The sequence below is a fragment of the Schistocerca nitens genome, chromosome 5, assembly GCF_023898315.1.
Source record: "Schistocerca nitens isolate TAMUIC-IGC-003100 chromosome 5, iqSchNite1.1, whole genome shotgun sequence".
NCBI lineage: Eukaryota > Metazoa > Arthropoda > Insecta > Orthoptera > Acrididae > Schistocerca > Schistocerca nitens.
In genome coordinates, this window is record NC_064618.1 from 756,536,643 (window position 1) to 756,549,027 (window position 12,385).

General features: G+C 48.4%; 1 protein-coding gene across 1 annotated transcript in view; it reads left to right on the top strand.

Annotated features, from left to right (window-relative positions):
- LOC126260700 (uncharacterized) overlaps positions 1-12,385 on the top strand; it is a 64,277-nt gene that overhangs the window by 13,945 nt on the left and 37,947 nt on the right. The window contains exon 3 of the mRNA XM_049958035.1: positions 3,667-3,900. Within this exon, the coding sequence (XP_049813992.1) occupies positions 3,667-3,900 (234 nt within the window). The remainder of the gene's footprint in view (positions 1-3,666; positions 3,901-12,385) is intronic.

The following is a 12,385-nucleotide window of genomic DNA, read 5'->3' on the forward strand; positions in this document are numbered from 1 at the left end:
GTCTGATGACTCACATGTACGTCACGCGCAACAGTTCTTGTGCTTGACTCGGGTCTATCAGCCACTATGTTCAAGATGCGTTCTTCCAGTCTTGGAGTGCGTACAGCTCTTAATCGACCAGCGTCATGTCTGTTGACGTCGAACGTACCTGTTTCACAAAGTTGACGATGTAACCGTTGAAAAATTCTATGATCCGGCATTCGTCGATTAGGATACCCCGCGCGATACATTCGTAACGCAGCTCTGGCGTTACCATTTGCACGGCCGTACATGTAATGCATGTCTGCTTTTTCTGCATACGTAAAGTCACCCATCGTCTACGGCAGCACAATTGTGAATGGCGCTTGTCCCTACTGCGATACATCATGTTCATCTACTGCCCTCTACCGGCAGTGACACCAACCGATCACTCCATTTCTCTTTCCCCTGTTTACGCCTCACCGCGTCACCTGCGACTATACATTCCTATACAATAAATCCTTGTTACAATGTCCTGTACCTACCATTAAAGTTTGTACCATGAATTCGGGACCACCCTGTATATTGCTATGTTTAATCGATTGCAACATTTCTTTAGAGCAGCATTCATCGAGATAGCTTTTCGAGTCACAAAGCATAGCTCAGCGTTCTGGCCCTAGTGGGCCAATCCAGAGTGACCGACCACCATGTCATCCTCTGCAATGGTTGTGGTACGCGGTCAGCATTTCATGAATATAAGCCACTAACACTCACTCTAGCAATTTCCCCGACACGAGCTACGAGACCCAGTTCTCAGGGGAAGAGAATTCTATGATGGCAATGCCCGTCCCATGTATGCTGACACCTTTCGCCACGGGGCATCTACCGGACACAATGAGACGCCCGCCGCCACTGCATAGGCTGTCGGCAAGAGCCGCCCCTTGTCCCTGCTTTTAACGATGACCCTTCGGAAAGCATTTCTACAGGAACACGGCGGGAGATGCCAGATAAAACGTCCGGAGATAAAACGTCCTGAGAAACACAAATCAAATCATAGGTGACTCGTTGTAGCCACCTGCAGTAAAAACTCGCATGAAAGCAAAAGCTGTTTGAGTATTACGTAGCAAAAGTTAAGCTCTGCCCCACAAAGGAAACGACGCCTGTGATAGGCTACAAAACTCTAGTGCGTGGAGTTGTAACAAAGGACGAACGCTCTGATTGGTCAGAAAGAAAACGCGTGGCCACCAGCTTTGATAAAGGCAAATTGCGGACAGTGTAATTGGCTCTTGTCTTGCAGAAATCGTCGAGTGTTCTAGCAAGGTGACTAGCGCCGCGCTGAGACGATTGCGAGAGTCATTATGTGAACACCTGTTCATAGGCTCGTCTTTACTCGTAAGGAGCTAAACTGCAAAGTCTCCTAGAACAGGGAATTGCACCGAGCACTGACCGTTAACAAGTGTGAGCGACTTAACGGCAACAACGTACGCGCTATTCCAGCCAAGTAGCGTGTACCATGCCAATTAACTTAGCTAGGGAATAACTTGGGAGTCTCAGATACACTGAAGACGTAGGAAATGGACCTGACTGGTGTTTAACTGTCGAGAGAGATTTAAAATAGATTCTCAGGTTCACAGCTCTCGCCGACAGCCGCCACTTGCTCCGTCGAAGCAAGTTAAACATATGCACGACCGCGCCACGCCAACAAGTGATATTCAGCTGACACTCAGAACTGCGGTCGTCTCCGTCTCTCCTAATTTTTTATACACTCAACCATGAGCTGTAATTGAACATATTCACGACTGGCAGTCCTAAATGAAGCAAAAACGCAAGATGTCCGATCTGACAAAGAGGACTGATCAGCCACTGTAGAGTTATGATTTGTTTTAATTGTGCGATTGTTTCTGATTGCTCTTTACTGACCTCGATTCAATTTCGGGTATTTTCATTCTGCATTATAGCGTAATTAATATCTCTGGCCCCAATTGTATTTAATTTGTTTGTATTTCTGCCGACACCCTGACATGGTCATCAACCATCTTACCATTAAAGAACCTTACAATAGTTAGGAATTTCGCTTCACAGGTGTGAACACCGAATATCAATATTTTACCATCCTATACGTAATTTTGCTAACATTGCTACGTCATGAAGTCATAGTTAGAGTAAAAAACAACCTTAATATCGAAAATCTAAGATTTTGATTCGTGCTAATATGTACACTACTGGCCATTAAAATTGCTACACCACGAAGATGACGTGCTACAGACCGACAAGAAGAAGATGTTGTGATATGCAAATGATAAGCTTTTCAGAGCATTCACACCTACAACGTGCTGACATGAGGAAAGTTTCCACCCGATTTCTAATACACAAACAGCAGTTGACCGGCGTTGCCTGGTGAAACGTTGATGTGATGCCTCGTGTAAGGAGAAGAAATGCATACCATCACGTTTCTCATTTTGATAATGGTCGGTTTGTAGCTTATCGCGATTGCGGTTTATCGTATCGCGGCATTGCTGTTCGCGTTGGTCGAGATCCGATGACTGGTAGCGGAATATGGAATCGGTGGGTTGGTGGGTTCAGGAGAGTAATACGGAACGCAGTGCTGGATCCCAACGGCCTCGTACCACTAGCAGTCGAGATGACAGGCATCTTATCCGCATGGCTGTAACAGATCGTGCAGCCACGTCTCGATCCCTGAGTCAACAGATGGGGACGTTTGCAAGACAACAACCATCTGCACGAACAGTTCGACGACGTTTGTAGCAGCACGGACTATCAGCTCGGAGACCGTAGCTGCGGTTACCCTTGACGCTGCATCACAGACAGGTGAGCATGCGATGGTGTACTCAACGACGAACCTGGGTGCACGAATGGCAAAACGTCATTTTTTCGGATGAATCCAGGTTCTGTTTACAGCCTCATGATGTGTTTGGCGACATCGCGGTGAACACACATTGGAAGCGTGTATTCGTCATCGCCCTACTGGCGTGATAGTATGGGGTGCCATTGGTTACACGTCTCGGTCACCTCTTGTTTGCATTGACAGCACTCTGGACATTACATTTCAGATGTGTTACGACCCGTGGCTCTACCCTTCATTCGATCGCTGCGAGACCGTACATTTCAGCAGGATAATGCACGACCGCATGTTGCAGGTCGTGTACGGGCTTTTCTGGATACAGAAAATGTTCGACTGCTGCCCAGGCTAGTACATTCTCCAGATCTCTCACCAATTGAAAACGTCTGGTCAATGGTGGCCGAGCAGCTGGCTCGTCACAACACGCCAGTCACTACTGTTGATGAACTGTGGAATCGTGTTGAAGCTTCATGGGTAGCTATACCTGTACACGCCATTCAAGCTCTGTTTGACTAAATTCCCAAGCGTATCAAGGCCGTTATTACGGCCAGAGGTGGTTGTTCTGGGTACTGATTTCTCAGGATCTACGCACCGAAACTGCGTGAAACTGTAGTGACATGTCAGTTCTAGTATAATATATTTGTCCAATGAATACCCGTTCATCATCTGCATTTCTTCTTGGTGTAGCAATTTTAATGGCCAGTAGTGTATGTTTGTATCCCGCGGTAATCGACTTTTGGAGGTAAGCATTGGTAGTACTGTGGTGACATTGTGCACCCTTCCGTGACGTCCCGATGACGTGCAGAGTGAAGCGACCGTAACGGAGAGCGGCGGCGCTGTTCCCGCAGGAGTACGGCCGGGAGCTGGCCGGCGAGAAGGCGTCGGTGTTCGCGCGCTGCGGCCGGCGGGCGCGCCGCGTCGTGGTGGGCCACGTGGCCATCGGCGCCGTGGCGTACGTGTGCGGCGTCGCGCTGCCCGCCGTGCGCGGCCGCGTCTGCCCCGCCGCCAGCTGCAGGGCCAGGGACGGCTTCCCCGTGCTCGTCTGGTACCCCTTCCCCTTCACCGTGTCGCCCGCGTACGAGGTAATCGCCACATCGACGTTTCTGAGCTGCTGCAGCTTACATTTTCCTGCTACTTATATTTTCGTTAATAAAAAGAAATGACATGAACACTCCTGTCGTATAGTTGCCACTCTTCAGTCTTTTTTTCATCTTCACCACTCCGTGAATTTACTTTCAAAACCTTTTCTTAAGAATTTGCTTTATTTACAAGCGATTCATCAAAAACATTAACACATTTAATCACACTACGTGAGCGTAGAAGAAGTTGCCAGTGGGTAACTGATCAAAACAAATTAAATTTCTTTCAACAAATGGAAATTTTATTCCTAAAATCCCTTTTTTTGTTTTTCAAACAGATTCAAAATTATAATCAGAAAGCACCCTCAAAATATCAAGTTACAATTTTATTCAAAGACAGAAATAACAAATATTGACAGTATGAGCTTTCGGGCTGAGAACCTTGCCGCTGCCTTTTGACACGGCCATAGTCACGACCGCTCACAACAACCTCTGAAAGACTAAACTGGTGCAAATCTGCAACACACCAGATTACTTTAAACTAAAAATTTTAACAACTCACAGAAGCATATAATCTATGCACCCCGTAGGAGGGATGGAAATGGTACAAAACTCTAACATTGAAAAAGCAAAGCAGCTGGTGACCTCACCAAGACAACAAGTAGAATTCAACAAGTAAATGAAACAACATATTTCCATTCATTTAACTTCTAATGAACTTTGATTTCTGGCGGAGACCTGGTGCAGCACCCCCAACTCTCTCCCGAACCGTCCGCTGCCAGCCGCTTCAACGGACACAGGAAGGCGTGCCGATCTCCCGTCACACGGCGTCGTAGCTCGCACAGGCCAGCCCGATGTCGTGGGTTCACTCCTGTTGCTCTCGTGTCGTCCGCGAAGCCACTATCTCTCGCTATACAGCGCGGCCCTGTGGACTCACGTGGCGACGTCACATACGCCGACGCTCAAGGCGGACAAGTCATCTTGTGTCTCAGTGCGCGACCGACCAACCGATAGATCCAACCGCCAATGACCGTTGCCCGAGCAACTCGAGCAGACTGGCGGCCTAACGCGCAGACTCAGATGCAGGAACTCAGCCCCGACTGGGCGACCACTAGCTGAGTTCTGTTACTGGCGGAGTGGCAAGACTCTCATTTGCCGGCTTTAAAGTTTGATCCAAACGACAGACATACTAGCACTCCGACGACAGACAGACACTAACTACCGCACAAATCCGAAGGAGAGACAGACCAGCAACTATTGACGCGAGACTGATCCAGACTCACTCCGACTGACCAACCGCGACTGGCGAGCTTATCGCGCCCCTTAAACACACGTGAACAGGCAACCTTCCCCATTTCCCACCAAATGGAGACACCAAAGCTGCGATTGCCCCAGCGGCGCCACCGCCAGAAACGGAGGGCGACTGCTTCACACAACGCGCTGCGGCGCGCTCTTCAAAACAGCAATTTTTTCCACGGCTCAATCACTTTTTGTACCTTTTTGAGCCACAGGCCTTTGTAAAATAATTCATATGGCTCTGAGTACTATGGCACGTAACATCTGACGTCATCAGTCCCCTAGAACTTAGAACTACTTAAACCTAACTAACCTAGGACACCACACACATCCATGCCCGAGGCAGGATTCGAACCTGCGACCGTAGCGGTCGCGCGGTTCCAGACTGAAGCAGCTAGAACCGCTCGGCCACAGCAGCCGGCCAGCTCCCTTTGCAACAATGGCTCTTCCTCACATCTAACTCTTTCACGACAAATACTGTTTACCGTATTTTTGAGACCCACTGTTGAAATATAGTTTTTGACCAAAGAGTTTCCCATGAAAGACATGTTGGACGAGTTTACACAGCATCTTGGTTGAGCCGCGCGTGGCTCATGTGCCCGCCATCGTGTATTTTATACCCTGTTTGTAACGTACTTCCACCTCACTACGTTAATTTAAATTACTGGTGTCACTGAGTTGCTGCTTTGCTTGATCGTGAGCGGCGTTAGCAGCGCGTATCGATGTGTCCACTCTTGTAGTATCTTTGCTAGGCTGCTATGACTTCCGGTTCGTTGTCTGTCGTAAGCAGTTTGGATTGGCATTTCGCGTCGGGAGTTCGTGGCGAGTTCGGGTCTGCCAATCAGTTGGAGCGCGTCTGGAGTGCAGTCCGAACCTGCCAGTCGGAGTGGCGAGGTGGTACTAGGGCAGTCGGGTTGCAGCAGTAGTGTGGTCTGCAACGACATGTCTTTCCCGACCATCGCCGCCTTGCATTACTTGAGCCGGGCAACGGTCTTGGTGGATCGTCGGTCGGTCGCCCTACCTGACGACGCGTTTTGGCTCGCCGATCGTTCATGAGTCGGCTGTGTGTGCGTGCATCGCCTCCGGATTTGTTTTGGTGTGTGTTTAGTTACTGTTGAGTATCGTTCAGGTCTTCGTGCAAGTGTTTGACAGGTTGTGTGTGTAGTTGTCCTTATTTCTACTGACAACTATTTTAGATGTTGTCGGCATTCTGCGGCTAGTTGGTCGGTTGCTGCGGAGTTTTCCTGTGAGCAACAACGAGTGTTTGAAAAAAAAATGGTTCAATGGCTCTGAGCACTATGGGACTTAACATCTGTGGTCATCAGTCCCCTAGAACTTAGAACTACTTAATCCTAACTAACCTAAGGACATCACACACATCCATGCCCGAGGCAGGATTCCAACCTGCGACCGTAGCAGTCGCGCGGTTCCGGACTGAGCGCCTAGAACCGCTAGACCACCGCTGCCGGCACGAGTGTTTGAAGTGGTCGAAATAGCCGCCGTCAGGTGGAATTAATCAAATTAGTTTAGTATTGTTCAAGTGCATCAAGGGGATTTTTTCCTGCCTTGTGGCCGTTAGTGTTCTGGTTACCTGCCCTGGCCGCTAACGTAATTTTTGGCAGTGTCCTTTCCTCACCTATTGCTGCTGTCCAAAATGGTGTGTAGTTTTGGCAGCTTAGTGCACACATGTATTTGATTCTGGATAGTGACGCTCGTAACTTTCGGTCTGAATTCTCATGCACTCTTTCGAGGCAAGCAAGCGGTTGGTCGGTCGGTCGGTCGGTCGGTCGGTCCGTGTCTGTCCCCTGGCAGGGTTCCGACGGATCAAGTATACTTGGGCTCACCACCTGTCTCACCTAGTTCTGCCGGCACGGTAGCTCATCGTGTTCGGTCAGAGGGTTAGCAGCCCTCTGTAACAAAAAAAACTGAGTTAATGTATGAATGATGATCTTCAACAGGTTTCATAAAACGTCCGCCCCGAACAAATACAACGATCAATTACGAACAAAATGAGTCTAAAAAAAAAAAGTGAACGAGGGCAGCCCGAGTTCCCTGGAGATCTTCTGAGTGCCACCGGTGTTTAATTATCTGTTATCAGCTATTTTAAATTTTGGGCTTATGGTTATTGCTTGTTTCCTAAAATTTTGGAAATTTAATTTTAAATTTACCTTTCAAGCTTAAACACTGCTGGCCTTCTGCTTTTAAAGGACTATGGTAATATATTCGGAAGTTTTGAAATTTAATTGTGGCCCTCAGCCATTTGTGTTGCATCTTGCATATGTTGCCTTTTGGGTTTTTAATTATTTTATTGCTATCTTAATTGAATTTGATTTTTTTAAGATTTCCTGTTGGCCTTCTGCTTTTAATGGTCTATGGTAATATATTTAAAAAATTTGGAAATTAATTGTGGCCCTCAGCCTTTTGTATTGCACTTTGCGTATGTTGTTTTTGAATTATTTTATTGCTGTCTTAATTGGATTTTTATCTTGTTAAGATTTCTTGTTGGAGGCCTTCAGCCGTGAAAGAGTTGCTAAAAAACAATAAATGACAATTAGAAGCAGTAACTGACCTCAACCCGTAGCCCTTTCCACAATCCTATTACCTGTATTGCCCAGCGGTTTTAGCGGGCGTTTCATTGGTTTTTGAAAAATAGTAATATCTACATGTACTTCTAAATCTGTTCTCCGCAAGACATCTTTTAGTGTGTGGAACAGGGTACTGTACACTGAGATGACTAAAATAATGGGATAGCGATACGCATATACACAGATGGCCATAGTATCGCGTACACAGGGTATAAAAGGGTACTGCATTGGCGGGGTTGTCATTTGTACTCTGGTGATTCGTGTGAGAAGGTGACACGACTATGGCTGCGCGTCGGGAATTAACTATTTGAACTTGCAATGGTAATTAGAGTTGGAATCATAGGACACACGATTTCGGAAATTGCTAGGGAATTCATCATTCTGAGGTCACAGTGCCGAGAACACCAAAATTCAGGCATTACCTCTCACCATGGACAACACAGTTGCCGACGGGCTTCACTTAACGACCGACAGCAGAGGCCTTTGCGTAGATTTGTCAGCGCTAACAGACAAGAAACACTGAGTGAAACAATAGCAAAAAATCGATGTGGGACTCACGACGAATGTGTCCGTTAGCACAGAGCCATTAATGGGCTATGGCAGCAGAAGACCGACGCGAGTGCCTTCGCTCTCCTGGACTCGTGACCATATCGGTTGGACGCTACGGGCTGATGGTAGGGTTCGAGTACCGCAGACACACGAAGCAATGGACCCAAGTTATCAACAAAGCACTGCGCAAGCTTGTGATGGCTTCATAATGATGTGGGCTGTGTTTACAAGGACCGAACTGGATCCTCTGGTCCAACCGATCATTAACTGGAACCGGTCATGTTCGGCTATGTGGAGACCATTTTCAGCCATTCATGGCCTCCACGTTCCCAGAAAACGATGATATTTTTGTGGCTGGAATGCGCCATGTCACTGGGCTATAGTTGTTCGTGATTGGTTTGACGAACATTCTGGACAGTTCGAGCGAATGATTAGGTCATGCAGACGGCCCGACACGAATCCCATCGAAAGTTGGTGGACATAATGGAGTGGTCAGCTCATGCACAAAATTGTGCACCAGCAACATTTTTGCAATTACGAGCGGCTGTAGACGCAGCTTGCCTCAGTATTTATGCGAGGAACTTCCAGTGCCTTCTTGAGCCCGTGCCATGTCGAGCTGCCGCCATATGCCGGGCAAAAGGAAGTGTGACACGGTATGAGAAGGTATTCCATTTGTCACGTCAGTGTTTGTACCACTGTTACTAGCCCCTTTCCTGCACCTGTCACAAATGGTTCGCAGGAAGAAATATTGTTATCAAGTCTCCCTGCGAGCTTGACTCTCTCTAATTTTACTGTCGCCGGAGGTTCGAGTCCTCCCTCGGGCATGGGTGTGTTTGTTGTTCTTAGCATAAGTTAGTTTAAGTACTGTGTAAGTCTAGGGACCGATGAGCTCAGCAGTTTGCTCCCTTAGGAATTCACACACATTTGAGCATTTTTTCTAATTTTACATTCACGGTCTTTTCTGGAGATATAGATAGGAAGATGCACTGGAGTTGGCTGAGGATCTCTGTGACGCTTTCGCGCTAACTAAATGAACCTGTAACAAAATACTCTGCTCTTCTTCGGATATTCTCAATACCTTCCCTCAATCCAATATTGTTTGGATATGAGACTGATGTACAATATTCAAGTACTGATCAAACGAGGTGTTTGTAAGCGACCTCCTTTTTGGATCGACTACACAACCTGAAGATCCTTCCAATGAATCTCACTCGAGCGCCAACCTTACCTGCAATTTGTTTTAAGTCCTCATTCCACTAGATATACTCATAAAGATACTCCCATGAAAAATGTATCGTCCTCACGGACTGCGTTCAGTGGCACCAGGACATAATAACTGCATACTGTGCGGTTGTAAGGATAGTGATTCATCTCTCACGGTTATCAGCCATCTGATGGCACTCAGGAGGCTTGTTTCTGTGCACTCTGATTTTCCTCCTGCAGATCGTAACTGTATTGAGTTTAGGGATGAACTGTGATTCTAACATTCATCATGAGGCCCACGCCCGACCAACGAGGGGTATTCCCATTGAACGACTATAGCGGTTTTAACGGGTTCCACTATGGGGCTGTAGGAAGTTGGGCGGACGCATTGATGATCGCTGAACGTGTTGGAGACATTGTATCGGTGATGAGTCGCTACCTTAATTACTATTCTGGGGAACATTCCCACACTTGCAGGTGAGGTTCTTGACGACTATGTATTACAGGCGCACTTCAACTGTGAGAGCAACGGTGGCCGTCCGAACATCATCCAGGAAGGAAACTGAGGAATATGCTGCACCTTCTGTGTCACTGAGGACCACTGGGAACCACCTCCTTGCAGCAGCACTTATACCTGTGGCAAGACAGCTGGTGACACCACGATGCCACCAATCGCGACTCCTCTGGTGTTGTGAAGGAACTGACTCGAGAATTTAATGGCGCTCGTCTTCAGTGATGATAAGTTCTTTCTGTAGATAACTGATGGACAGTGAGTGGCCACTTCCGGAATGCATGCAGCGATGACGTACAGCGCCCGCCCCAGTCCTCATTGTGTGGACAGCCATCAGTTACAATTAGAGGTCAGATTTGGCTTCTCTGCAGGGTAACGTAACCAGTGCGCGCTCATTGCTCAATTTGCCATCCCCAAGCTACTGCTATTTCTGTGACAGGAAGTTGAAGTGCATTTTCAGCAGGGCGCTGCACGTCTACATAAGGCTGCTGACTAGCAATGTGCTCTTCCACCACTGTTTGGGCATCCTTTACTGTGACAAGTGTGTTTCAATTGATCTGAAACTGTTATCATATTCCTACAATGATAAATTACCTGTCACATCACCGGTTAATGAAATAACTTTGCCATTGTGCGTGTAGCATATTTTTCCGGCAGGGTATTTTGTGCATGTGACTTCTTCCTGTGAACGTTTATCAATCATGTAATCATACACTATGGGGCCTTTCTGCGTATTTGTGCGCAGTACGTTACATTTGTTTATGTTGAGCGTCAATTGCCAATCTCTGCATCAAGCAGCGATCTTCTTCGAGTCTTCATGTAGGCTATTTCAGTGCAGGTTTTTTAATGTTGCGGCTTCTCTCTAGCCAAGAACATAAACCGAAAGCCTCATGTGAGTTCCGACATTATGCTCGATGTACACTCCTGGAAATGGAAAAAAGAACACATTGACACCGGTGTGTCAGACCCACCATACTTGCTCCGGACACTGCGAGAGGGCTGTACAAGCAATGATCACACGCACGGCACAGCGGACACACCAGGAACCGCGGTGTTGGCCGTCGAATGGCGCTAGCTGCGCAGCATTTGTGCACCGCCGCCGTCAGTGTCAGCCAGTTTGCCGTGGCATACGGAGCTCCATCGCAGTCTTTAACACTGGTAGCATGCCGCGACAGCGTGGACGTGAACCGTATGTGCAGTTGACGGACTTTGAGCGAGGGCGTATAGTGGGCATGCGGGAGGCCGGGTGGACGTACCGCCGAATTGCTCAACACGTGGGGCGTGAGGTCTCCACAGTACATCGATGTTGTCGCCAGTGGTCGGCGGAAGGTGCACGTGCCCGTCGACCTGGGACCGGACCGCAGCGACGCACGGATGCACGCCAAGACCGTAGGATCCTACGCAGTGCCGTAGGGGACCGCACTGCCACTTCCCAGCAAATTAGGGACACTGTTGCTCCTGGGGTATCGGCGGGGACCATTCACAACCGTCTCCATGAAGCTGGGCTACGGTCCCGCACACCGTTAGGCCGTCTTCCGCTCACGCCCCAACATCGTGCAGCCCGCCTCCAGTGGTGTCGCGACAGGCGTGAATGGAGGGACGAATGGAGACGTGTCGTCTTCAGCGATGAGAGTCGCTTCTGCCTTGGTGCCAATGATGGTCGTATGCGTGTTTGGCGCCGTGCAGGTGAGCGCCACAATCAGGACTGCATACGACCGAGGCACACAGGGCCAACACCCGGCATCATGGTGTGGGGAGCGATCTCCTACACTGGCCGTACACCACCGGTGATCGTCGAGGGGACACTGAATAGTGCACGGTACATCCAAACCGTCATCGAACCCATCGTTCTACCATTCCTAGACCGGCAAGGAAACTTGCTGTTCCAACAGGACAATGCACGTCCGCATGTATCCCGTGCCACCCAACGTGCTCTAGAAGGTGTAAGTCAACTGCCCTGGCCAGCAAGATCTCCGGATCTGTCCCCCATTGAGCATGTTTGGGACTGGATGAAGCGTCGTCTCACGCGGTCTGCACGTCCAGCACGAACGCTGGTCCAACTGAGGCGCCAGGTGGAAATGGCATGGCAAGCCGTTCCACAGGACTACATCCAGCATCTCTACGATCGTCTCCATGGGAGAATAGCAGCCTGCATTGCTGCGAAAGGTGGATATACACTGTACTAGTGCCGACATTGTGCATGCTCTGTTGCCTGTGTCTATGTGCCTGTGGTTCTGTCAGTGTGATCATGTGATGTATCTGACCCCAGGAATGTGTCAATAAAGTTTCCCCTTCCTGGGACAATGAATTCACGGTGTTCTTATTTCAATTTCCAGGAGTGTAT